Source organism: Saccopteryx bilineata, chromosome 2 (assembly GCF_036850765.1).
Source record: "Saccopteryx bilineata isolate mSacBil1 chromosome 2, mSacBil1_pri_phased_curated, whole genome shotgun sequence".
NCBI lineage: Eukaryota > Metazoa > Chordata > Mammalia > Chiroptera > Emballonuridae > Saccopteryx > Saccopteryx bilineata.
This window is the reverse complement of record NC_089491.1, coordinates 233,449,357-233,477,293: the sequence shown is the minus strand read 5'-3', so window position 1 is coordinate 233,477,293 and position 27,937 is coordinate 233,449,357. Positions and strand designations below refer to the sequence as shown.

Genomic DNA, 27,937 nt, shown 5'->3' with positions numbered 1-27,937 from the left:
AGAGCCAGGTGTGGGACATGAAAGGGACTGGCCTGGCTTCATCATTTTATTTAGGATCAAGGAAATTGCCCCTGGGTCCCAGGGGTGTCTGTCCTCTTCCTTTGTAGATCTGTCCTGCCCGGCCACCACCCTCTGTCCTGATTGCTGCCCTCAGCCCAGGCACTGAGCATCTCTCCCGATTAGCGCTCCCTGCCCTCTGCTCCTAGCCCCAGACCGTTTTCCAGTGGCCAGCCCTGTCCAGGAGATACATGAAAGGGGGTCACTCCTGGTTCCCCTACCAGGAAACCCTCAAGCATGGCTGTACTTGGGTCTGCTCCTGTGTCCCCCATTCCACTTCTGCATCCTGAGCTGCAACTGTGCAGAATGGCTGCCCACTGGCCTGGCCTGGCCTCCAGGAGCTTGGGCCTGTGTCATTCATGACATGCAAGGCTCACTCTGCTCCAGGGTCATGAAGAGGTTGTAGGACCTGGGAGATACCAAGGGACTGATGATGACATGGTCACCATCTCCCACCCAAAGCTCACTAGGGGTGAGAATCTCACTCAGGTGCTGGGCACCAGGTAGGGTCTGCCCAGTGGTCCTCAGAGCCAAGATCTTAGGAAAAGACTTGGGAGCTTCTGTTTGGTTTTGGGGGTTGGAGGACATTATACTGATTGCTACATGACTTTGGGTCTTTTATAAGATTTTTGTGTTCTCTATTCCTGGTTCTAGTCAAGAGACATGTTCTTCCATCTCCTCTCACCTCTGGAAGCATCTGAGCAGTTGCTGTGTGGTGATCCTTATGCTTTTCTCCAGACATAAGTATCAGTTACTTTGTTCAAAGCCCAGCGTCCCTCAGGCTGGCTGGTGTCATGTGAAGACAGGGAACTGGGATGTGGACAGGACAGAAGGGCCTGTCTAGCAAACCCTGAGCTTCCCCTTGCAAAGCTGCCGCCAGCAGTGACATATCAGAGAAAGTCACACCTTTCAGAGTCCCAGGGAAGAAATGGGACAGCAGAGAGTCAGGTCAGTGAGGTATGACGGTCCGACCAGGAGATTTTGGGGTCCACTCCCATCATGTTGAGAACCAGCATGGGTGACAGTGTGACTCACTCAACACTCAGGGTGCAATTGCAGCAGTACTGATAGAGTGACCTCATAATCTTTGGGCATCTGGAATTTATCTGAGCCTGGATCTGCCATTACAAGCTTTGGACAAGAAATAAACCTCTCATGGCCTTTGTCATTTATAAATCTTCCCATTTTTATAGCTTTCATTGTTAAAAGACCTATGTTTAGGCTTTGACTCTGCCAACTGGCCTGTGATGGTCTTGGGCATGTGTATTCTGTTCAACGTGATCTGTGCCTTGGTTGGAGAATTAGCATCTAAACTTTCTGACTTCTCTGATCCATTGCTGGGTTTTGAACCAAGAGAGACTACGATGGACCAGAGACTGGTCACGTGAAATAACAGTGAAAAACACAGATTACAAAACAACTTTAATTATCCCTTTAAATCTTCAGAGGAGATTCCTGGTTTTACAGCTCAGCTGAGTAGAGCATCTTCCTGATGTGCCAAGGTTGCAGGATTGGTCAGGGCACATACAAGAATCAACCACTGCCGCATAAATACGTGGAACAACAAAATCAGTGTTTCTTTCTCTCTCTCTTCCTCCCTCCCTTCCTTTAGCTAAGTCAATAAACACAGTAATTGAAAAAAATATATTTTAAAGAAACTTGAGAGAATAGTAATAATTGTCAATTCTGGATGGTAGATACTCAGGGTTTTACAAAATGCAGTCCAAATACTTTTCAAATTTAAAAAAGTAGGTATGTTTTACTGGGAAATTTCAAAAATTGACTCAAAAGGAATGCAAATACTAAATTGTGTAATAACCGACAGACAATGTCTCCAAATATCAGGGAACCACCCACTATAAAAGGAATGAAACAGCCATCTTTATGGCTGATTTTTACTCAGAACAATGTCCTAACTCCTCCTGTGACAAAAGCATCATCCCAGTACCAGACAGCAAAGCTATTTGTATTCTAATTCCTTGGTGCATTAACAGGAAAATGTTGAGGTTTATAAAAAGAGAGTATTTGTGATTCAACATCAGGCAGAAGTTTTTTCAAAATACTAGAGTAAAAAGTTAAATGAGAATAAAACTTAATCCTTTTTATAAAAACTATTTTATATATTTTAAAATCTGGGATGCTTCACGAACTTGCCTATCATCTTCACACAGGGACCATGCTAATCGTCTTTGTATCGTTCCAATTTTAGTGTTTGTGCTAAGCAAGCACAATCAATCAATTTACTTTCAACAAAAGTGCTATAAAAATTCAAAAGGGAAACAAATATCTTTTCAATTAATTATTCTAGACCAACTGGATATCCATTATGGAAACAAATGAACCTCTACCTTTATTTTTCACAATGTACACATTAATTAGGGATAGGTCAGACTACATGTGAAAGCTAAAAGTATTAGGCTTCCAGAAGAAAACAACAGGAGGTTAATCTTAGATTAAACACCAATTTTTATATTATATAAAAAGAGCACAAATACAAAATAAGTTGATAAACACCAACAGAATTAAAATTTGGGCTCATAAAAAATTAATCTTAAAGCTCAAAGTTTACAGTTCAGTGATGTAAAAAAAATGTAAAATTTCGTAACCATCGTGTATTTTTGCATTCTTTGTTAACTAGGAATAGAAAACTTGAAAATGCAAAATAAACATTCCACTTAGTCAAAAACGACTGAGGATGACTTGTCAGGTGCTGACCCATAACCTGGAATAAGTTTAAATGTGCTCAAGAGTACAGCAAATGCCAGGAGGTGCAGATTACGTAACCTTCCATTTAGAAGTTCCAAAAGCATCTACGGAAAATCGGCCACGAGAAATCAGCACCAAGGCGACTGCCGGCTCCACCGTCTGGCACTGCGCACGCGTAGTGTTGGCGCAGGCGCTAGAACGCGCTGGAGGACGATGGCGGTGACCAGTACCCCCACGCCGGTGTATGCGCACGTGGGCCGTGGCGCGTTCAGCGACGTGTACGAGCCCGCGGAGGACACGTTTCTGCTGCTAGACGCTCTCGAGGCGGCGGTGGCCGAGCTCCCGCGGTGAGCGCCTGGCGTGCCGTCCTAGAGGCGGCGGCACAGGGCAAAGGAAAGGATTGTCGCCGCCGCCCCGATGGGGGGCGAGGTAACACCCGCGCAGTCGGACGCCGGAAGCCGCCCCGGCGATTTCCCGAAGGAACAGGGGGCGGTGGGCCGGGCACGTCCTTTCCGTCCACCGGTGATGACAGCACGCGCTCTGACGGCGGCGACCTTACGTATCGTGCGGGACACACCGGCTCCGACGCTACCTGTTGTGGGAGGTGCACGCCGGCGCGCGGTGCCTGACGGGATGGACTCTGGCGCCACGGACGCGAGCGGGAGTGGAGGGGCGGGGGCCGAGGCTGAGACCTGGGGAGGGCGTGCTGCAAAGCCGCTGGAGGGAGCTCCACTCAGGTCGGAAAGGTGCTGCGGCCCCGGAACGGCAATTTTCATTTAATTGAAAAAAAATTTTAGTTACATGCAGCAAACAGCATACATAATTTTACTTAGCTCCTTGTAAATAATAAAATTGACCTGTTGAAATGTTCACTATAAACTTTAACATAAAAGAATGAATACCTACATTGTAAATTTTCTAATCAAAGGAATTTTGGTATTTAGGTGTATTTCAAGATTCAAACTTGAAATTGGTTTTCTCAGGATGAAACCGCTATCAGGCTTTAAAGATCAATTATATGTGTTAATTCTTCTTAAGTTTGGTCAGGTTTTTCCCTGTATAAAACGGTCCCATTCTTATTAAACTAGTTTTTCATGATAAAGGATGGAACCTTTGGATTTACTTGGGTATAGGAACAGTACTGATGTATAAGGCAGGATATCTCAGACCGTTTCACAAGCACACACTGTGTTGCACAGTATGCTGTACAGGGAACTGATTTTGGTATAAAGTCTTGATAATTTTGGGTCTTGAAATTTTATTTAGGTCCTGGCTGGTTGGCTCATTTGTAAAGCGTTGGCCCGGCGTTTGGATGTCCCGGGTTTGATTCCCAGTCAGGGCACACAGAAATGACCATCTGCTTCTCCACTCCTCCCTCTCTGATTTCTCTCTCTCTTCCCCTCCTTCCTCCAGGGCTCCATTGGAGTGAGTTGGCCCTGGGAGCTGAAGATGGCTCCATGACCTCTGCCTCTGGCGCTAAGAGCTTCCTTGCTGAGCCTATGAGCATCACCTCCTATTGGGCTTGCCTGGTGGATCCTGTCAGGCTCATGTCTAAATCTGTCTCTTTGCCTCCCCTCCTCTCATGGAATTAAAAAAAATAAATTTTATTTTATTTTTAACAGCATGGGAATTTTAAAACCTATTGACTTTAGAGCGTGGGAGGGAGAGAGAGAGAGAGAGAAGCATTCATTTTGTTCCACTTATTTATGCATTCACTGGTTGCTTCCCACAATGTGCCATGACCAAAGATGGAACATGCAGCCTTGCAGTTTTGGGACCATGCTCTGACTCATTGAGCTAACCAGCCAGGGTGGTCTTGGAATTTTAAATATAAGACCACGACAGTTATTTTCAAATAGAAGCCACCTGGTAAGATTCAACAAACATTCTTACAGTATAATACAGGTTTGTCAGATAGGTTCACTGATCTCAAAAGTTAGAAACCCCTAGGTTTGTTGTTCAGTGGTTGCTTGGGGAGATAGGTATAGGTGAGACCCCAAATCCTATCATCAAACATATTTCTGTAATGAGGATAATTGATGCTTTATATATACACATACACACATATAAATATATATGTATGTATGTGATCATATGCAAGGAAATAAATTGAATGACAAAATACAGTAGAATGGAGCTAGCATTCTTTTTTTTTTTTTTTTTTTTTGAGAAAGAGAGACAGACCGGGACTGACAGACAGGAAGGGAGACAGATGAGAAGCATCAGTTCTTTGTTGTAGCACCTTAGTTGTTCATTGATTGCTTTCTCATAAGTGCCTTGTTGGGGTAGGGTCAAGGGGGCTACAGCTGAGCCAGTGACCCCAGCGATCTTGGGTTCAAGCCAGCAACCCTGGGGTCATGTCTTTGATCTCACGCTCAAGCCAGCAACCCTGCACTCAAGCTGGTGAGCCTGCTCTCAAGCTGGATGAACCTGTACTAAAGCCGGCGACTTCAGGGTTTTGAACTTGGGTCATCTGCATGCCAGGCCGATGCTCTGTCCACTGTGCCATCGCCTGGTCAGGATTCCATAGTTTTAATGTAATATTCTGAAATAATTAATTGACAGTCATATTGCTATTTAATGGACTTAAATTACACACCCAAAATTTTAACAATTTTGAGCTATGCATTATTAAGTGAGCATGAAGTAGTTGTCAGAAATTAGCTTATTTACAAATTTCTTTCATATTTCCATGTTTGCAGGTGGTGATAATGCTGGATAAATACAGAGTAAAAGTAGCATGTGAGTTATTTTCTAAAATGTGTTTTAATGCTAATGTACTAATATTATTTTCTGTTTTTTAGAGTGGAAATATGCCTTGAAGTGGGGTCCGGGTCTGGAGTGGTATCCACATTCCTAGCCTCCATGATAGGTCCTCAAGCTTTGTACATGTAAGTGTTAGAATATCAAATTCATCCACATCTTCTACTGATTCACTATAAGTACTATAAATATTGCTTGAATTAAATCACTTTTTTTATGTTTACTATTTTATTTTATTTTATTAATAATTTTATTTTTTTAATGAGGCGACATCAATAAATCAGGATACATATATTCACAGATAACAAGTCCAGGTTATCTTGTCGTTCAATTTTGTTGCATACCCATCACCCAAAGTCAGATTGTCCTCTGTCACCTTCTATCTAGTTTTCTTTGTGCCCCTCCCCCTCCCCCTTTCCCTCTCCCTTTCCCCCCTCCCCCCATAACCACCACACTTTTATCAATGACTCTTAGTTTCACTTTTATGTCCCACCTACGTATGGAATAATGCAGTTCCTGGTTTTTTCTGATTTACTTCTTTCACTTCGTATAATGTTATCAAGATCCCACCATTTTGCTGTAAATGATCTGATGTCATCATTTCTTATGGCTGAGTAGTATTCCATAGTGTATATGTGCCACATCTTCTTTATCCAGTCATCTATTGATGGGCTTTTTGGTTGTTTCCATGTCCTGGCCACTGTGAACAATGCTGCAATGAACATGGGGCTGCATGTGTCTTTACATATCAATGTTTCTGAGTTTTGGGGGTATATACCCAGTAGAGGGATTGCTGGGTCATAAGGTAGTTCTATTTTCAGTTTTTTGAGGAACCACCATACTTTCTTCCATAATGGTTGTACTACTTTACATTCCCACCAACAGTATATGAGGGTTCCTTTTTCTCCACAGCCTCTCCAACATTTGCTATTACCTGTCTTGTTGATAATAGCTAATCTAACAGGTGTGAGGTGGTATCTCATTGCCGTTTTGATTTGCATTTCTCTAATAGCTAAAGAAGATGAGCATCTTTTCATGTCTGTTGGCCATTTGTATTTCTTCCTGGGAGAAGTGTCTGTTCATGTCCTCTTCCCATTTTTTTATTGGATTGTTTGTTGAGTTTTATGAGTTCTTTGTATATTTTGGATATTAGGCCCTTATCTGAGCTGTTGTTTGAAAATATCATTTCCCATTTAGTTGGCTTTCTGATTATTTTGTTATCAGTTTCTCTTGCTGAGCAAAAACTTCTTAGTCTGATGTAGTCCCATTCATTAATTTTTGCCTTCATTTCTCTTGCCTTTGGAGTCAAATTCATAAAATGCTCTTTAAAACCCAGGTCCATGAGTTGAGTACCTATGTCTTCTTCTATGTACTTAATTGTTTCAGGTCTTATGTATAGATCTTTGGAAATCACTTTTATAAGTAGATAACATGTATCTGATCATGTCTATTTAAGAATAGCAAGGACTCAGACTGCAAATTAACTTTTCTACAAATTATAACTGTAATTATAGATGCAGCATAAGAATTTTAAGTCTTCTCTGTTTTTTTAGGTAAATAATTTGATTATCAGAAAAAAGTGAAAGTTACCAGAATTTCTTTTTAGAAAATTTAAGTATATAAAAGTATAATGATAACAATTACCTACATCCTGATCAGGCAGTGGCACAGTGGATAGAGCATCAGCCTGGGATGCTGAGAACCCAGGTTTGAAACTCCGAGGTTGCATGCTTGAGCATGGGCTCATCTGGTTTAAGTGCAGGCTCACCAACTTGAGCGTGGGTTCACCGGCTTGACCATGGGATCACATGACCCCATGGTTGCTGGTTTGAGCCCAAGATCACTGGCTTGGCTGTAGCCCCCATCCCGTCAAGGCACATATGAGAAAACAATCAATGAACAACTAAGGTGCCGCAACAAAAAATTGATGCTTCTCATCTCTCTCCCTTCCTGTCTGTCTGTCCCTGTCTGTCCCTCCACCTCTGTCTTGCAAAAAAAAAAAAAAAAAAAAAAAAACCCCTCTAGATTTTGCCCAGATGATCCAACTATTCCTGTTTTTTCTCCATTTTCTGTGTTTTTTCAATTAACATTGTATCATGAGCATTTTTCTTTAAAAAAATTCCTTTTGACTTTCATTTTTTTTTTTTTTTCTTTTGAAGTTGGAAATGGGGAGGCAGTCATACAGACTCCTGCATGTGCCTGACCGGGATCTACCCGGCATGCCCACCAGGGTGCGATGCTCTGCCCATCTGGGGCATTGCTCTGTTGCAACCAGAGCCATTCTAGTGCCTGAGGCAGAGGCCATGGAGCCATCCTCAGGGCCCAGGCCAACTTTGCCCCCATGGAGCCTTGGCTGCGGGAGGGGAAGAGAGAGACAGAGAGGAAGGAGAGGGGGAGGGGTGGAGAAGCAGATGGGTGCTTCTCCTGTGTGCCCTGGCCGGGAATCGACCCCGGGACTCCTGCACGCCAGGCCGACGCTCCACCACTGAGCCAACTGGTCAGGGCCTTGACTTTCATTTTTGACGGCAGAATATTCCTTCAGTGGATTCATGATTTAGTTAGTCCCTTCAGATGTGTGCTCGGCTATGGTGTATTTCTTTTTCCTCATGCACGTCGTATCAGTGTAACAATCTTTTTCATCAGCATAACACACCTGTGCTTTTTGCTGTTATTAAAGCATTCAAATTTTTTTCTAAATCCACGTCATGTAAAAGGAATGCAATCTCTCATGCTTTTTCAGTAACAGATATGTTTCCTGGACATAGGATGCAGTTTTCTTTCCTCTCTGTTTACAGGTGCACTGATATTAACCCTGAGGCAGCTGCTTGTACCTTGGAGACAGCACGCTGTAACAGAGTTCACTTACAACCCGTGATTACAGATTTGGTGAGCTGTTTGTTCATTTTTGCCCAATAATACTTTCCTTTTCAAATAAGTGAAAGTCAAAGAAACTTGAATAATTAGTTTTTTACATACAAAGCAGCACATGTCATCATTTATAAAGTACATTCTTGACTGATACAGTCCTTCTTATCCAAAATTCACAGGGGATTTCTATTGCCTTGCATATATCAGGCATCTATCTGTCACGGCGACAGAGAATCCACTTCAAACTGGCTTCAGGCACAACTGACTATAGGCAGTGAAATGATGTTATAGGTGTCTTTTCCTAGGTCTGAGCTTCTCTCTGATGGCTCTGTGCCGAGCCAGTCTTCCTTCATGGTAACAGGTGCTTGCATGTCTCGACCTTATATCTTAGCAATCCCTTGCAGAGTGAATCTAGTTTTCAATTAACTTGGGTCATTTCATAAAATATTTCTCTTGGTTATAAAAAATAAATGTTTAAGTCAGAGGCTACAGCTTTAAAGTTCTGTCCAGACCTATACAGAACATATGTACAAAATTAGACCTTCCTCATTTTATCTTCTGAAACTGAACCTTGATTGTACAGGTGAGCTGCTAACGAGCTGAGACTCCTAAACATCATCGGTGCTCTGCTAGTCTAATTCCTTATTTTTAGGTAATTTCATATAATCTTTATCTGAATGGAAATGTAAAAATCTTCATCTCCATTTCTCTTTATTTGTCTGGCCTTCCAATACATTTTTTTCCCCTAAAAACATGAGAGGTACTTTTCAAGATGATTGATTTAATTTATACTCTGGCTTAAAAGTCTGACAATCGTTAAACATTTAGGTCAAAGGCTTGCTACCAAGATTGAAGGAAAAAGTTGATCTTCTGGTGTTTAATCCTCCCTACGTAGTGACTCCCCCTGAAGAGGTAAGACATACAACAAAATTTAATGGTAAATGCTATCTACTGTTTTTGAAAATCAAATGACTTACATCATACAATGTCAGCTGCTAACACAAACTGCTTGGATATCACTCCTGTCAGTGACCAGATACTATTAGTAGACATAGGAAATGACCCTAACACTAACGGTAATACAGACAGACCCCTATCTTTTCAAAAATCGCAGAGATCAGGCCATGGTATTTAAATTCATGTGCATGTGTGTGCATACACACACCATTTATCATGAATGACAAATTTGCAAAAAGATACTTTTAATCACCGCAAGATTCATGTAGGAATTCTTTTTGAAAGTGTCAGGTTTTCTCCTTTCACAGATGTTATCAGGAAGTGGGGGGGGGGGAATGTATCTTGAAATATATGATTTTAAAAATGTAGTGATGAAGTGGTGATTCACAGTAAGTATTTCCCAATTTAAAGAGAAAATGCACACAGCTGACAAAGTCAAACAGTGGTTATGCTGCCTGTTTCCTTCTTTCAAGATCATTCTCTGGCAAGGCTGATAAGCGTTACGTTCATCTGCACCAAGATGGAAAGGTCAGTGTAGCTCCTGTTACTACTGATGCAATCAAGAAACTCAGAAGCCATTAATCTGCTGACATATAAACTCAAGAAGGCGGCCCTGGCCGGTTGGCTCAGCGGTAGAGCGTTGGCCTGGCGTGGTAGAGCGTCGGCCTGGCGTGCGGGGGACCCGGGTTCGATTCCCGGCCAGGGCACATAGGAGAAGCGTCCATTTGCTTCTCCACCCCCCGCGCCCCTCCTTCCTCTCTGTCTCTCTCTCCCCCTCCCGCAGCCAAGGCTCCATTGGAGCAAAGATGGCCCGGGCGCTGGGGATGGCTCCTTGGCCTCTGCCCCAGGCGCTAGAGTGGCTCTGGTTGCGGCAGAGCATCGCCCCTTGGTGGGCAGAGCGTCGCCCCTGGAGGGCGTGCCAGGTGGATCCCGGTCGGGCGCATGCGGGAGTCTGTCTGTCTCTCCTCGTTTCCAGCTTCAGAAAAATACAAAAAAATAAAATAAAATAAATAAACTCAACAAGGCAAGTCCATCGTCATGACATAAACAGCAGTTGATGGAAATGCAACTTAACACATTGTTGACGGCAATTTTACGCAGAAGTTGTGTTACCCGCTATTTTTTTGTAATTGAGTATGAAAGTGAAACAATCTAAATTAACTTCAGTATACTTTACTTATACATAATGAATTTAAACAAAACTTTGTACATATCTGCTACATATTATATATTTTAGTAATTTTTTGGTGTGGTATACTGTTAGCAATCACCTACATGCAATGGTATGCAACATGTTTTGCAAATATATCTGGTTTTGCTGCGCTTTCCTTTTGAAACACACATTTTACATGTACGTTCTAGTTGGATTATTTTTTTTATATAGTGACTATTTTTTCTAAAACGTGGTCTTTTAGTTGTCCTGAAAGCCTAAAAGGTGAATTCATCTAAGGAGCTCTTTTAGAAGTACTAGAAGTGTTAGGTTGTTTTTGTTTACCCTACCTTCGATTTTGCAGTCTCACGCCTGGAGGAGTGGGAAGAAAAGGAGTCCCCATGAGAATATAGAACGGTGTGCTACTTTGGGAACTTCGACTCTCAGGGCGAAATACAGTTCACAAATACAATAATACTATATCATCCTGAGTTTCAAAAATTGAAATAGCTAATGCAAGTGCAAACATGAGTTACCTTGTGAGTGGTCAATTGGTCATGAAACACGAGTTAACTTGTGAGTGGTCAACAATGTAATACAGCTCTCTAGGCAAGCACTATTGGGAACAAACATCAAGGATGGAAAAAATGGGCCTGACTAGGTGGTGGTACAGTGGGTAGAGCATCGGCCTGGGATGCTGAGGACCAGGTTCAAAATCCCAAGGTTGCAGGCTTGATCATGGGCTCACCAGCTTGAGTACGGGGTCAATGTTTTGAGCATAGGATCATAGACATGATCCCACGGTCACTGGCTTGAGCCCAAAGGTTGCTGGCTTAAGCAAGGAGTCACCGGCTCAGCTAGAGCATCTCCCCTGCCCCACATCCCCCAGTTAAGGTACATATGCGAAAATAATGAACTAAGGTGCCGCAAGGACAAGTTGATGCTTCTCATTTCTTTTCCTTCTTGTCTGTCCCTCCCTCTCTCTTACAAAAAGAAAAAAAGGAAGTCATATATAATTTAGAGCTTGGGAAAACACCATTGAAGGAAATAAAAAGAATACTTGTTAGGGTTAAAGTAGTTTTTTGGGTGATTTCTTCAAAATACTCTTGTTTTAAAAATAATATACAATGGTAAGGCTCTATAAATGTTTGTGTATAAACTCTCATGGGTACTATTTCTACAGTAGAATTAGATCATTATGGGAAAATAATGTGCTAAATGTGTTCCTAAAAAGGTCTATTGTTAATCTAGAAGACAACCAGATTTGGTGGGACACTTTGAAACTTCCTGAAAAGTAAATCTCTTTACAATACAAGCTCCTCTCCCTTCTAGTTTCTTGTTTGTTCAGTAAGTACAAGAATTACCTCTGTCTCTCAATGTAAGCATTGTACGAATAGTTACAACCTTATTCAGCCCTTAATGTGTACAGGGCAGTGGTTTCAAACTTTTTCTCATTTTTTTTCCCTAACAGCAGACAAAAATTATTAATTATCCTATTTCTAACTTTATAGTTGGGACAGTTGTTTTTCTAATTTTACAGATAAGGGAGGAAATTAATTCACAAAGATTACAAATTTAGGCCCTGGCCGGTTAGCTCAGTGGTAGAGCGTCGGCCTGGCGTGTAGAAGTCCCGGGTTCGATTCCCGGCTAGGGCACACAGGAGAAGTGCCCATCTGCTTCTCCACCCCTCCCCCTCTCCTTCCTCTCTGTCTCTCTCTTCCCCTCCCGCAGCCGAGGCTCCATTGGAGCAAAGATGGCCCGGGCACTGGGGATGGCTGCTTGGCCTCTGCCCCAGGTGCTAGAGTGGCTCTGGTTGTGGCAGAGCGACGCCCCAGAGGGCAGAGCGTCACCCCCTGGTGGGCGTGCCGGGTGGATCCCAGTCGGGCACATGCGGGAGTCTGTCTTACTGTCTCTCCCCGTTTCTAGCTTCAGAAAAATACAAAAAAAAAAAAAAAGATTACAAATTTATATAAGGTCACAAGGCTTAGAAATGGTAGGACTCAGATTAAACTTGACTGCCTCCTAGACAGAGGATGAAGTATTTACTTGTTTGGTGAATGTTATTTGTCAAAAAGATCAAGTTTGTGATTCTCAATGTGAGTTGAGTGAAAACAGAACAATCTTTCTCATTGGTCACAGGTAGGAAGTCATGGAATACAGGCAGCGTGGGCTGGTGGCAGAAATGGTCGCGAAGTCATGGACAGATTCTTTCCGCTGGTTCCAGATCTCCTTTCGCCAAGAGGGCTGTTCTATTTAGTTACCACTAAGGAAAACAATCCAGGTACTACATGCAAGTTTATCTTTAAACCGCTGACTTTACTGAAATCATAGGTTCATAGTGTCAAAGACTATAATTTATAACTTGGAGCATTATGAATATAATCACTGATGACAGATGATACAGCACATGTTGAAAGTGGGATTCTAAAAGGTTGATCTGGGGTTTTAAAAAGTATTGTCTTTTTTGGGGGAAGGGGCAGTTTCTCCCAAATTTCTAAACTAGTATTTAAATACAAAATCTGTAATTTTTTCCCAACACCCCACCCTCAATACTGTGAATTCTCTTTCCTCTGGTCGGCATGCCCTTGTCAGTTCTGCTACATCCTCTTTAGTTCAGCTGAAGTTTCACTGTGAAAGCTGTCCCCTAGTATGGATGTTTATACTTCAGCTTTCAGATTACTTTGTAACTAGATTGACATAATCTTTCTTCTCCTGTTCTGTACACCTCAGTTTCTTTTTTTTTTATATACCTTATATCCTCAGCCCCTCAAATCACATCATGACTATTAGGTGTTTCTTTCTTTTTATTTTATAACTTCATTTTCTTAGTTCAGTCTTTTTAATGTTGTTTACAAAAGGGAAGGTTTTGTTTTCTTAAAAATGCCTAAAAGAAATAGGATACTGGCCCTGGCCGGTTGGCTCAGCGGTGGAGCGTCAGCCTGGCGTGCGGGGGGACCCGGGTTCGATTCCCGGCCAGGGCACATAGGAGAAGCGCCCATTTGCTTATCCACCATCACTCCCTCCTTCCTCTCTGTCTCTCTCTTCCCCTCCCTCAGCCAAGGCTCCATTGGAGCAGGGATGGCCCGGGCGCTGGGGATGGCTCCTTGGCCTCTGCCCCAGGCACTGGAGTGGCTCTGGTCGCGGCAGAGCGACGCCCCGGAGGGGCAGAGCGTCGCCCCCTGGTGGACAGAGTATTGCCCCTGGTGGGCGTGCCAGGTGGATCCCGGTCGGGCGCATGCGGGAGTCTGTCTGACTGTCTCTCCCCGTTTCCAGCTTCAGAAAAAAAAATAAATAAATAAAAAAGAAAAAATAAATAGGATACTTTATTTCCTACTGCTGTGCATTATTACAGTACAGTTTGCTCAAGCCCTCACTGACACTTCTTTTTAAAATTAATTGAGAGGTGGGGAGGCAGAGAGACAGACTCCCACATGCACCCTGATTGGGATATACCCAGCAAGCCCCTTACCGGGCAATGCTCTATCAGGGGCCATTGCTCTGTCGCTCGGCAACCAAGCTATTTTAGTGCCTGGGGCCAGTGTTCCTCGAACCATTTGAGCCCTTTGAGCCCTGGCTGCGGGAGAGGAAGAGAAGGGTAAGGGGTGGAGAAGCAGGTGGGCGCTTCTCCTGTGTGCCCTATCTGGGAATTGAACCCGGGACTTCCACATGCTGGGCCAATGCTCTACCGCTGAGCCATCCAGCCAGGGCTCACTGACATTTTTAATCCAAAGAGAAGGACATAAGGCAGAGATCAGAGTCTAGTAACTAAACACTACTTACTTGCTATAATAACAAGTATAATTAATGTTTTTGTTGAGTCTAGAGCAGGCTCCATGACAACGCAGACTATTCAGTCTGGTTAGAAATCTCAGTAACAGCTTGAAAATATAAGTGCTCCCATTTGTTTGAAGCTCACTTTAATAGAAGTTTACTTGGTAAACCTTGTGTTCTCAGATGAATATCACTTTTGACAGTTTCTGCTATTTATTAAACTGTTTAGTGAATATATATACTTCACCAAATAATTCAGCAGGATTTTACTTTTCATTTTCATTTTAGAAGAAATTTTGAAAACAATGAAGATGAAAGGTCTACAGGGGATGACTGCACTTACTAGGCGAGCAGGTCAAGAAGTCCTTTCAGTCCTGAAGTTCAGCAAGTCCTAATACACAGGGTCTGTTCTATGTTATATTGAAGAATACGCTATATTCAGTATACATAGGAATACATATTACAGTGAATATACAAAGATACAGTTATTGAAGTTGACTGTATTCACTGTGTTTTGAAACTGAAGTTATCTTTTGGTTAACAGGTAAATTTGTCAAAATTCTATCACATAAAGAAAGGTAGGAGGGTGGGGCATTTTTGTATCCCAGGAAGAAAAAAAAGATTTAAAAAAAACCCTTAGAATTTTATTGTGGGCTTTAAGTTCCAATTTTGGGGAATGGGATATTGAATTTTTTTCATAAAATGTTTGAAACGCTTTTAAATTAGCATAGAGGACTTCTATCAACACAAACTTAAAACACAGAAATGCTACATAAAAGACACCAAAAGCTTCACATATATAACTGTTATGAACTGAATGTGTTCCCCCACCCCCACCTCATGCTGAAGCTCTTCCCCTACCAGGGTCTGAGAATGTGACTGTACTATTAGATAGGTAGGGCCTTTGAAGAGATAATTAGGTTAAAAGGGGATCATGTGGGTGGGCCCTAACCCAGTCTGACCGGTGTCCTTATAAAAGCAATTAGAACACAGAGACACCAGGGCTGTTTGCACAGCACACGGCAGAAACACCATGTGAGACAAGAAGCCAATATAACACAGAGCAAGCAAAGAGAAAGGCCTCAGAAGAAAACTGAACTTGCCAAGAACCTTGATCTCAGATGGCCAGCTTCCAGAACTATGGGAAAATTAATTTCTGTTGTTTTAGCCATCCAGCCTGTGGTGTTTTGTCATGGCAGCCCCAGCAAAGTAGCACAGTGGCCAAAGAGCTACATTATACAAACACAAGATAGCAATACCAGTGTGGAAAAGGGTGCTAATGTCACCGTGGTCAATGAGAACCAGCCCTGAGCCTTCAGGAGGAGGCTGCATATATCACTGCTAGAAATTAAAAACTTACATATGAAAAAAAAAGAGAGGACCTGTAAAATTGTATCCTTTAGCCCTAGGGAAAAAATAACTTTGGGCCTTGAATAGAAAAATAGTAATATGTGAGAAATCAGACCCCAGGCCTGTGCTACACTCTGTGTAGGATTTATACTATATAATATATATGAGGTAGCAACAGTAACATCAAAAAATTAAAACTAGACCACTGATCTCCAAGAAATTAACTATGATCAGTAAGAACAGGAAAAAACAGGATTGGACACCTACAGAACATAAATAGTGTAACTTATCTTCAGGTTCTAGAATGTTTGAAGAATTAACCACAAATAAAAGCACACAGGATACTAAACTCACAAAAATTGCCTGACCTGTGGTGGCGCAGTGGATAAAGCGTCGACCTGGAAATGCTGAGGTCGCCGGTTTGAAACCCTGGGCTTGCCTGGTCAAGGCACATATGGGAGTTGATGCTTCCAGCTCCTCCCCACCTTCTCTCTCTGTCTCTCTCTCCTCTCTCTCCCTCTCTGTCTCTCTCCTCTCTAAAAATGAATAAATAAAATTTTTAAAAAAATTATGGGATATTTTATATCTTCATATTCATTCTGAAATATTCCCTAATTTTTGTGAGTAGTATATTTAGAAAGAACAAATTAATAACAACTTTTATAAATGAGAAATTGAGCCTGATTTGTGGTAGCACAGTGGATAGAGCGTTGACCTGGAACACTGAGGCTGCTAGTTTAAAATCCTGGGCTTGCCCAGTCAAGGCACATATGACAAGCAATCAATGACAACTAAAGTGAAGCAACTACGAGTTGATACTTCTTGGTCCCCATCTTTTTCTGTAAAATCAATAAATAAAACCATAAAATAAAGAAACAGAAATACTGAAATCAAAAACCATAATGGACAGGGTAAACAACTAAAAAGAAAATGATTATGTAGGATAGAATGCAAAGGTCTAGCTAAGTAAGAGTCCTAAAAAAAGAATGTAAGAGACAATATAAAGATAATGGCTAATATTTTTCCAGAATTGACGTATAAAGAAGGTACAACCTAGCCTGACTAGGCGGTGGCGCAGTGGACAAAGCATCAGACTGGGACGCAGAGGACCCAGGTTCAAAATACCAAGGTTGCCAGCTTGAGTGGTGGGCTCATCCAGCTTGAGTGTGAGTTCATAGACATGACGCCATGGTCACTGGCTTGAGTCCGAAGGTCGCTGGCTTGAAGCCCAAGGTCACACTGGCTTGGGAACAAGGTCGCTAGCTTGAGCAAGGGGTCACTCGCTCTACTGTAACCCCTCCCCCCCGCCCCGGTCAAGGCACATATAAAAAAGCAATCAATGAACAACTAAGGTGCTGCACTGAAGAATTGATGTTTTCCATCTCTATCCCTTCTGGTCTGTCACTATCTGTCCCTCTCTCTGTATCACACACACAAAAGGATACAGCCTAGAAGCATGAACAGGACTAAGAGAAACCCACAAGCAGACATACAGTAGTGACACTCCAGACATCAGAAGCAGAGACTAAGACCAGACAAAGGAAAGGCACATATCACTGTTAAGCAGGGTTAGCAAACTTGTTTTGCAGCTGAAGTCTTAAAACACAGGCAGCCCTTTCAGGTAGCTGATGGCTGCTTTGGTTGCTATGACAGAACTGAGTCTTTACAACAGACCAGAAACCGTGTGGCCTGCAAACCACAAAATACTACTTGTCACTTTAATAGGTATGCCAACCCCTGAGATGAAGGAATAATTACAATAACAACATAGTTTCTAAATAGGAAGAATGGAAGCTAGAAGCCACTGCTAAAAATACAGAGTAAAACAACAGACTGCAGCCAGAGTATTTTTGGAAAAGCATCTGAATTTGGAATGCCATGGAAACTGAGATTTCCTAACCACCCAGGTATCCCTGTAAAATCTGTACACCATAGATACAAATTACAGTCATCCCTTGCCATATTGCAGCTCACTTTTTGTGGTCTCACTGTATCATTGATTTTAAAATTGTATATATCTAATTTTGTATCACGGATTTTTCGCTTTATCATGGGATTTTGCGGTATATAGGTATTTTTATGTATTTTAATTAATTTTGCGGTAAAATAAGCATTTTCTAGCCTAAAAATTTGAAAACAATATAAAAATATTAATTAAAACATATTAAAAGAATATTACTGTCTATTCACAGGTGAGTTCCCATATAGAATTTTGTATGTTAAAATTACGTAAGGTTTAAGAGTGTAGAAAGTGTTTAAGAGCATAGGAAGTATTTACGAGTGTGGGGAAGGTTAATAACAGTGTGGGGAGGATTTATAAAGGCTTAAAATATATATAAATAAAATAAATATAAGGTCGCTACTTCGCAGATTTTCACGTATTGTGGGGAGTTCTGGAACCTAAGCCCCGTGGTAGACGAGGGACCACTGTATTTGATGCCTTGGTACTGCCTAAAGAAAATGGGTGTCCTTAAAAAGCACATGCCCATGCTAAATACCCTGGCCAATGTAAGGAATGTCCAAACCTGTAAGAATTTTTTATGAGTTTATTTGAGACAAACTGACAACTGTAGGGAAGCAAAATTTCAATGGATTGAGAAAATGCTCCAGACAGTAGCAATTTTACAGCTTATTTTATATTTCAGAATAAACATACCCAAGGGGAAGATGTGGGGCTGACATGAAATCCACTGGTGACAGGTTAGGGCGGATGCAGGAGACTGGAACTGGATACAAAGTAAAAGAAACAGACACTTCTTTGCACAGCCAGGTGCAGGACAGCAATTAACCTGATAATAGCCATGAGGGGATTTCTGTGTGTGGTCGTTGTACTTTGAGGAGTCTGAAAAAAAATTATTTTTATATTCGAAAGGGATGTTATCACAGTATATATGTTATCATAGTGCAAAAAAGACGACAGGTTCAGTTAAGGTAAAGACTGACCTTTGTCAGGAAAGATACTGGCCACAACAGGACTACCTGCTATGACTTGCTTTTAGTTATAAAGTTTTAATTTCAGACCATCCTATGTGGCAACTTTAGGTTTCTGACTTTGTAAGGCTTCCAGGGAGGCCTCCCCTGAACTTTATAAAACAGAAAGACAAATTCATGGAGAGGTTCAAGAATTCTACTACAAATATACAAAATTTTTCTCTCCAATTTTGTAAATAAAGTGAGGATAACTGGGTTGTAAGGCCCTAAGGATAAGATCTGGCAAAGCCAGAAGACCCCCACCCCCACCCCCGGTCACACCAGAGAAAACCAAAGATGGACACTTGCCAAATTCTTCCATGAGATGACTCATTAGGACAGACTGGCCATGATGCAAACAAGTGGGGAAAGGGAGAGAAGACAAAGCCCCTCCAGGGACAGTCGGGAAGAGCAAGAGTAGAGGGCCCTACCCACCCCTCAAGATTTATTATAAAGCCTTTTCTTAAATAAAGTGGAGAATTAACACAGATCAATAGATCTCTGGAATAGAATACAGAGCCAAAAAACCAATCTACAGACATGGGATTCGGTGCCAGGAGAGGCAGCACAGAGTCCACTGGGGATGGGTATACTACCTAATAAATGATGCTATGAGAATTGGCTATCAATATGGATTAGGATTTCCACCTTATGCCTTGGGAAGGTGACTCAGTTGGCTGGAGTGTTGTCCACTTATGCCAAGCTTGAGGATTTGATCCTGGACTGGGGAACAAAGAGACAACCAATGAATGCATGGATGGGTGGAACAACAGGTTGATGGTTCTCTCTCTCTCCCTCTCTCTAGAATCAATGAATACAAACAAAAGAAAAAAAAGGATTTCCACCTTGCAACAGTCATAAGATTTAATTTCAGGTCAATTAGGCTTAGTTTTTTTAAACCTCAGGGAACTATAAATAAAAAGGATGATAAATATGACTACCTTAAACTGGAAATTTCTGTAAAATTTAAAGACAGCCATAGACCATGTTAAAGTTACGGTAAGCCCTGTACTAGAAGCCTTGTAATAAAGCATTGTTATCACAGGAATATACATAATCCAAGAGAAAAATAAACATATACATAAATTCACAAAATGACCAATAAATATATGAAATGAAGCTGATTATCTCTAGCCAGGTATATATATATGAAAATAAAAGCCTACTGCCCTGGGTGGACAGCTTGGTTGGTTACAGCATCATTCTGAAGCTCGAAGGTTGCTGGTTTGATCCCCGGTCTGGGCACATACAGGAGCAGAGCCTGTCTTTCTCTCTCTTTCCCTCCCTTCCTCCTCGCTAAAATCAATAAATAAAAATTTTTTTAAAATAGAAAAACCTACTATCTCTCAGCTCTGACTGAAAAACTTTTAATGCTTAACTTATTTGTTTATTTATTGATTTGAGGGAGGAGGGGGGGGGGAGGGAGGGGAACGTCGATATGCTCCTGTATGTGCCCTGACTGGGAATCTAACCAGCAACCTCTGCAGTTCGGGACGAGGCTCTAACCAACCGACCTATCTAAGCCAGGACAGGAAAACTTTAAATGTCTGGTAAGACTGACAGTTGATGATGAGGAGGAACACTAGAATTCTTTTTAGTGCCACTGGAGTGCAGACTTGTATACTAACTACTGTGGAGAGCAGTGTGACAACATCTAAGGCTATAGAGTGTAGGTATCTGCTACCTGCAGTTCCACTATGGGGCATTTGTCCAGAAGACAGAGCACATTTGCATGAGAAAACTTTATCAAGAACCTACACATACATCCTGTTCAGACAGCACAAGTGATGAGCGCAATGGTGCTGCATGGGGGAATGGGTGAGCAAACTGGTGGCGTGACTGAGCAGCAGTTATAGTGAGTAAAAGAGCCAGCTGCAAAAGATAACATACAAAAGATATTCATTCACAAATATAAATTATTTAAAAGGCCACTGTATAATATTTCTGGATATCAGCATGTTGTAACATTTAAACATTGACAGTGGAAAGGGGTCCCACTACCTTCAGAGGAGATTAGCTCCAGTAAGAGAAAGAAATGGCCTCAGGGAGGAGCACAAGAGAGTAACATTTTATTTCTTTAAAAATCAGAAGCAAATATGGCAAAATAGTTTGTGAAGAGTTCAAAAGCATTTATATTAGTATTATTCTGTATATTTGACATATTTTGCAATTAAAAAGAATTTTAATGGGCACATATGGTATAATGATAACTTTAATTATTCACAGCACAAAAACTTATTTAGTAATAACATTAATTTAGCCACAAAAACTTATGTACATACATTAGAGCATGTGATAAATAAGAGTTTAAAATAAATTCTAAAATTTGCAATTTACATTAGGCTTTTAAATTAATAATTTTGCTAATGGGCTTTGGCTCTCATGCAATTTTATGTCCTTGTGCTAGAATGTTAAGGGATGCGCTAGAGTTATCAAAGCTATATAAGTAAACCTGTAATTAATGCGGTATTCTGAATTTGTCTCATTTTGGAAAGCTTTATTTTTAGTCTATAAACAGAAACTAGCTTTACATTTATATACAGAACTCTCAAAGAAATGTTTTAAGAGTCCTAAATGTAAAGAGCACATACCCACTTGGTCATAGGGTTTCACGAGAACCTGGTGCCTGAACCCCCTGGTGGAGAGCAATGCTCCATCTGTCCCTTTACTTTCCGACCTGGGGTTTGGGTCAGAAGCCAAGAAGTACCAATACTGGAAAAGTTATAAACAAACTCTTGTTACAAAACAATTCTGAAAGAGAAAGTGTGTAACTCTCACTAAGTAATACATACTTTGGGATTACTATGCCGGAGAGAGACATGGGAAGAGAGAGTATTTTAAGAAAGGGGTTAAGAAGAGGTAGTAGGATTCTGTCATCTGTACTTCACTTACTGATTCTTTGGGCCTCAAGGTTGTAAGATTATAAATACTCCAGAAAAAGTTCCAGAGAAAGACAGAATTGGGTAGGACACTGAACCTACAAATACAGCTCCAGGGATCTGTAACTCATGTAATACTTCACTCTCAACCACAATACCCCGAGCACATCCACACTATCTTAGTGATAACCATTTTACCCATTTCAGGGTAAGCAGTAATTTTAACATGAGTTGCTTTTTGCCAATTAAACATTTGCAACAGAGGTGGATCTTCCAGTAACCTTGCTGTTAGAATATTCCCATGTAATGGAAGACTGAAATAAAATTATTAAGGGGACAGTGCTATGGCCGAGGGAAGGTCGCACCTGCTCCACTGTAGCCTGTTACATCACATTTCACTTGGTACTAAAAATTCTTAACATGGCTGGAAAACTTTGCTCCCTCTAATCTAACTTAATATAACTTTGGTCAGTAAGAATAACAAAATTCACTTACAAATTGAAAGCCATCTACAGCATTACAAATTTTTTTTCCACCTATCTAATATTTCAGAAATACTCATTTATTTCTTCCCTCGGCATAGAGGGGTAATTACCACTTTGTTTCATGAATGAAATAATCTAATTCCTGTTCTCTCACATTCTCACTCTCTGGAGACTCCCTGCACTGACTAATAAAGTCACTGACAAGTCTTCATTCACATTTCATAAATGCAGAGTCATTTCCCACAGCCAAGGTCAGGGTCATGGATGTAATCCTCTGACCTGCACAAGCTTCACAGATGGGGGCACCGTGAAATTCAGTTCACACTCCTGTGTGTAGCACTTCAGAGTGTGCTCCGAATAGCGTAAGAGAAGCTACTTTTATAGCTGAGTGTCACTTTTATCATTAAAATAATCTAAAAATACCAGATACTAATTACTTTTGTTGTCAAAACTAATAAATAAGTCTTAAAATATCAGTAGGTATAAATCACTCTTCTCAATTCATTTCCCTTACTAAACTGTTCTGGAACATAAGATCAATAAATTGAATGGATTTAGCAATATAATAGAGTTGTACAATGCTTTCACAAATTCCAAATCTGTAATTTAAGGTTTTTCCAAATTTATTTTAAAATATACAAAGAGATTAAGCTATTAATATAAATAATTTCTCTCAAATACAGAATAGTCATATGTAAAATAAAAGGTTTTCAAACATTTACAAAGCCATCTAATGACAAGCAGACCTGATTCAGGGTCCCTGGACCAGTCACTTTCCAGAGCGGGTCCTGTGGAAAGCATGCTCCCTGGCCTCCTTGCACCAGCACTTACGGATAGAGCCATGCGATGCGCCCTGCCTTTGCTTTGCTTCAGGGGTCACTTCCAGTGGGGGAATCTCAGAAAAAGGTCTCACGACAGAGTGGACAAGTGGATTTGTTGCTAGATGTAAACCATTTGTACTGAAAAGGAAAAACTTTAAATGTTAACAAAACTTTAAAGCTGTCATTTTATACATCTAAGTTAACCTTAAAATGGGTCCTGGCAGGCTGTCTCAGTGGATATAGTGTCCGCCCAGCATGAGGAAGTCTCGGGTTCAATTTCTGGTCAGGGCACACATGAGAAGCAACCATCTGCTTCTCCTCCCCTCTCTCTCCCCCTTCTCTCCCCTTTTTTCTCCTGCAGCCAGTGGCTCAACTGGTTCAAGCACTGGCCCCGGGCTCTGAGGAGAGCTCAGCTGGAACGTATCAGCCTCAGGCACTAAAAATAGCTTGGTACTCAAGCATGAGCCCCAGATGGGGTTGCTGGGTGGATCCTGGTTAGGGAGCATGCAGGAGTCTGCTTCACTATCTCCCCTCCTCTCACTTAAAAATAATTAATTAAAAAAATAAAGTAACCTTAAAACGATGCAGTAAAAAAGGGAGAACACTGACATTTTCGCTCCTTCCATTCATCTCAAGATCAACATGACTCAGTGTTTCTTCCAAAGGCTGCAGCCTGACTCAACGAGTTGCATGTACACATCACCAAGACCGTGAGGAAAACCTCTGGCAAAGCAACTGAACAGCAGTGTGATGTTTAAAAAGAGCCAGGGGCACTGATGCCAGGTGGCCCTCAGTTCCAATTTTTTGTTTACTTGATGGTCCAGGTCTTAAAACACCACCAATTTCTGAGAGCTGAGAGCTGTATTACCAGTACCCAATGACTAAAATGCTTTGATACTCCCATTCTCAATAATTTACTCATTGCCTTTTCCAATTGTGAGAAATCATCTTAATATGTCTCCCACTAACTACAATTATCCTTTATTGTTTCCAAAGTTATATATCACATACACATAATGTACATAAAATTATAAAGTGAATTTATTTTTAGACTCACCAAGCAGGCTGAATGGAACTTCTTCTTGCATGTTCTACAGGCTTTTTTGGGAAGAGAATAATTGAAACCATGAATGACCGAAAAACAGATCATGCAATCTTCAACACCCTCAAAGCGTTTGTCCACGTTATTTTTCCACAATGCTAAGCCTTCCATAATACTTCCATTCTGTTAACAAGAAAAAGAAAAAAAAATGAATCGACACTGAAGAAAACCAATTAGCTGTTTATTCAAATTCAAAATTTTTTAAGTTGAGACCTGCCCAGGCAGTGGTGCAGTGGATAGAGCATCAGACTGGGATGCAGAGGACCCAGGTTCGAAAGCTCACCTGGTTTGAGCACAGCTCGCCAGTTTGAACCTAAGGTCACTGGCTTGAGCAAGGGGTCACTCACTCTGCTGTAGCCCCCCAGTCAAGGCACATAAGAGAAAGCAATCAATGAACAACTAAGGTGCTGCAATTAAGAACTGATGCTTCTCCTCTCTTCTCCCTTCCTGTCTGTCTTTCCCTATCTGTCCCTCTCTCTCTGTCACACACACACAAATTTTTTTTTTAAGTTGAGTTAAAATTTGGAGACCGTTTTGCTGTATCACTTTTTTTTTTTTTTTCTGAAGCTGGAAACGGGGAGAGACAGTCAGACAGACTCCCGCATGCGCCCGACTGGGATCCACCCGGCACGCCCACCAGGGGCAATGCTCTGCCCACCAGGGGGCGTAGCTCTGCCACGACCAGAGCCACTCTAGCGCCTGGGGCAGAGGCCAAGGAGCCATCCCCAGCGCCCGGGCCATCTTTGCTCCAATGGAGCCTCGGCTGCAGGAGGGGAAGAGAGAGACAGAGAGGAAGGACGGGGGGGGAGTGGAGAAGCAAATGGGTGCTTCTCCTGTGTGCCCTGGCCGGGAATCGAACCCGGGTCCCCCGCACGCCAGGCCGACGCTCTACCGCTCAGCCAACCAGCCAGTGCCTGTATTCACATCTTTTAAGTTTTATTAACACTGGTTTTTAAAATGACCACCCAAGTTTTAGAAACCAGATACATTCTTTCAAATCAATAAATACACATTGGAAAAAAGGCTTCTACAAAACACTCATGGTTCAGTCTCAGGTTGTAGCTCAGTGAAACTCTTAATAATCCAATCATTTAGATTTTCTCCTAAATTTTTTTAGGGTGGGTGTGGGAGAGAGAGATGAGAAGCATGAACTCACAGTTGTTTCACTTTAGTTGTGTACTGCTTGCTTCTTGTACATGCCTTAAGTTTCGAGCCAGTGACCTCAGCATTACAGGTCGACACTCTATCCATTGCACCACCAGAAGTCAGCCAATCTTCTACTAATTTTTAAGTAAAATGATTAATCATCTCATCTTCTCAGTTGCTGATTTGTTCTACCTCTACAAATCAGAGAATATATTTCTTTTAAAATAACTTTTCTTGCCTGACCTGTGGTGGTACAATGGATAGTGTCGATCTGGAACGCTGAGGTTACCAGTTCGAAGCCCCAGGCTTGCCCGGTCAAGGCACATATGAGAAGCAACTAAAAGTAGAAACTTCCTGCCCCCCTCCCATATCTCTCTCTCTCTCTCTCTCGCTCTGCTCTACAAAAATCAATAAATAAAACCTTAGAAAAGGTCAAAGGTCTTTCAAAGTACTGGGATCTCTATGACCCCAGGAAGAGAGTTGAAACATTAGAATAAAAGTTGCTCAGACATGTTCCTTTGTTGGGCATCTTACAAAAATATTCCTTCTCAAATAATCTCCTTAATATCATGTATTTTTCTATAATGTCAGTAAAGTCAAATCAGTTCCTCTCAAACACCAGAAAAAGAAAACCATAGCGCTTTAAAAACTAAACCAGCATGGCAGGTTCACGTCCTTTAGGAACAGATCTGTGCTCCTCCGAGGAGCGGTGACCCCGTCCCCCCTTGGGCAGGAGAGTTTCAGTTCTGTTGCTGTTGGCGGCAGCAGCAGCAGCAGCAGCAGCAGCAGCAGCAGACCACAGCCTCTCAGCCAAGGCCAAGCATGGACACCCACCTGGTGAGTGAGGTAGGTGCTCAGCTGCAGCATCCAGTTCCGCCACTGCTGCACGGCCACCCCCACACGCCGCCCGCTCTCCACCGTGATGGAGCCCAGCGGGTAGTTAGATGGCAGCTGTATTATGAGCTCAATAACGATGTCCTCAATGCTGTAAGTAGCCATCACTTCTCGAGTAGTTGCTCGAGCTTTAACCTGCAACACACGAACGGCGATATTTGTTTTATCAAATTCCTTTCTTTCATGCAAGAAGCATTTTGATAGGTTGACTATTAGCAGCCAAAGTTCTAATTCAAAGAAAATGTAAACACATTCATTTATTTGACATGATATATTTAAAACAGTTGTCCCTCGGTATCTGCAAGAACGATGGCAGCCCCCCCCCCCCCAATACCAAAAGTCTGCAAAGGCACAAGTCTCTCAGTTCATGGGTCCACATCTCTGGAAACCAACTCTGATTTTTTTTTTTTTTTTTTTTTTTTTTTTTTTTACAGAGACAGAGAGAGGGATAGACAGGGACAGACAGGAACAAAGAGAGATGAGAAGCATCAATCATTAGTTTTTCGTTGCGACACCTTAGTTGTTCATTGATTGCTTTCTCATATGTGCCTTGACCACGGGCCTTCACCAGACCGAGTAACCCCTTGCTCGAGCCAGCGACCTTTGGTCCAAGCTGGTGAGCTTTGCTCAAACCAGATGAGCCCACACTCAGGCTGGTGACCTCAGGGTCTCGAACTTTGGTCCTTCCGCATCCCAGTCCAACGCTCTATTCACTGCGCCACCTCCTGGTCAGGCCCAACTCTGATTTTTGATCCGACATTGCCTGAATCCGTGGATTGACAAACCATAGGTAACGAGAGCCAACTGTATTTTATTGTAATTTTATGACATTCCAAGTTTGTTTAACAAGAAATACACTGTTCCCAAAACAATATATTTTAATAAGTTTACCATTATACAAGTACTTTTTGAATAGACAAATGACAGAATGAATTAATAACTATTCCTTGTCTCCCAGGGTATACAGTACCACGTGTACTTAGATGTCTCCCAAGTCTTTCTCTACCACAGCCTTCTCCTGAACTTCAGAGCCAGAACATTTGTCCCTGGTTCTGGTTTTCACAGAGCACTGCAAACTCAACACAAAACACAAATGACTATCCTCTACAAACCTATTCTTCTGACTTTTCTATTCCCAGGCTAGAAACCATCTTAAATTTCTTCTGTCTTTTCCTGTTGCAGGTGTGAATAAATCTCCACCCCCCTGCCCTGTTTACATTCCCACTGACCTGCCTTACTCTGGCCTGCTCTGCACTCCAGCATCTATGCCAATCTCCCCACTGCCACACTGCTCCCTCTGCCCCAGTCCAGACTTTAGCTCGCAACCAGGGCAGTTCCACAGATGGTAACTCTGACCTGTCACTTTTCAGGGGCTGAAGAAAACCAGCTCTTTCAGCCTGTCCTTGGGGACCTTTCCTACTGCAGCCTGAATCATCACAGATGCTGCCTGGCCTCTGACTGTGCACCTTCAGGAACCCTACTCCCCGTGAATCCTGAGGTACTAGCCCTTTCTTGGGCGATCACAGAAATTCTCACTCCATGCCTTGGCTCTGCCACTGTTTTCTCTGCACTAAATGCCTTCCCAAGTATTTCCCCAGAACAAAGTCCTGCCCACCTCAGAGCAGCCCTCCTCTATAAAGTCTCCCCTACTCCCTCAGCTGACAAACCTCCCCACTGTGATCAGAGAGCACTCCTCCTCTCCACAGGCCATCTTCCCATTTCCAAGGCAAAGCACAGTGTCTCTCCTTCCCGGTACTAACTGTACGTCACGAGGGCAGGACCACTGCTGCCCACTACACTGTGCGCACACAGGACCTGGCATCTGTAGGTATCCCAGTATAGATTTTTACATAAACTAATGAATCTTCAGAACTACTTGGTAGAGGAAATGAAATCATACTATTATTTCAATCTGTGCTTCAATACTGAGATTTGATACACAAAAATCAGAAAACAGAGTAGGTATTTTCTATAAATTCTAAACCAACAGCCACAATGTGGCAATACTCACTAAAAAT

At 42.0% G+C, this 27,937-nt stretch overlaps 2 protein-coding genes and 1 non-coding gene across 10 annotated transcripts in view; 1 reads left to right on the top strand and 2 right to left on the bottom strand.

Moving 5' to 3' along the window:
• Positions 1-2,183: 2,183 nt before the first annotated feature.
• LOC136327949 (U6 spliceosomal RNA) lies at positions 2,184-2,286 on the bottom strand. Its single transcript, XR_010730002.1, has one exon. It is a non-coding gene; the product is annotated as a U6 spliceosomal RNA (small nuclear RNA).
• A 242-nt stretch (positions 2,287-2,528) lies between these two features.
• On the top strand, positions 2,529-27,894 carry N6AMT1 (N-6 adenine-specific DNA methyltransferase 1). Of its 7 annotated transcripts, none has more exons than XM_066259591.1 (6): positions 2,529-3,110; positions 5,568-5,654; positions 8,322-8,412; positions 9,223-9,306; positions 12,641-12,782; positions 27,290-27,857. In XM_066259591.1, exons 1-6 carry the CDS (start codon positions 2,977-2,979, stop codon positions 27,676-27,678), a joined length of 927 nt encoding a protein of 308 aa, XP_066115688.1. In that variant the 5' UTR covers positions 2,529-2,976; the 3' UTR covers positions 27,679-27,857. The 7 variants fall into 7 exon arrangements, with proteins under 7 accessions (XP_066115688.1, XP_066115691.1, XP_066115690.1 ...); XM_066259593.1 differs by lacking the exon at positions 27,290-27,857 and adding an exon at positions 14,561-14,770 and having other exon boundaries at positions 2,557-3,110; XM_066259589.1 differs by lacking the exon at positions 2,529-3,110 and adding an exon at positions 3,120-3,500 and having other exon boundaries at positions 27,290-27,887.
• LTN1 (listerin E3 ubiquitin protein ligase 1) overlaps positions 20,305-27,937 on the bottom strand; it is a 57,272-nt gene continuing 49,639 nt past the window's right edge. For both annotated transcript variants that reach the window (XM_066259585.1, XM_066259584.1), the window contains exons 28-30: positions 25,860-26,054; positions 23,835-24,002; positions 20,305-22,915 (exon numbers count right to left, since the gene is read on the bottom strand). In XM_066259585.1, coding sequence (XP_066115682.1) covers positions 22,853-22,915; positions 23,835-24,002; positions 25,860-26,054 — 426 coding nt within the window. In that variant the 3' untranslated portion in view covers positions 20,305-22,852. The remainder of the gene's footprint in view (positions 22,916-23,834; positions 24,003-25,859; positions 26,055-27,937) is intronic.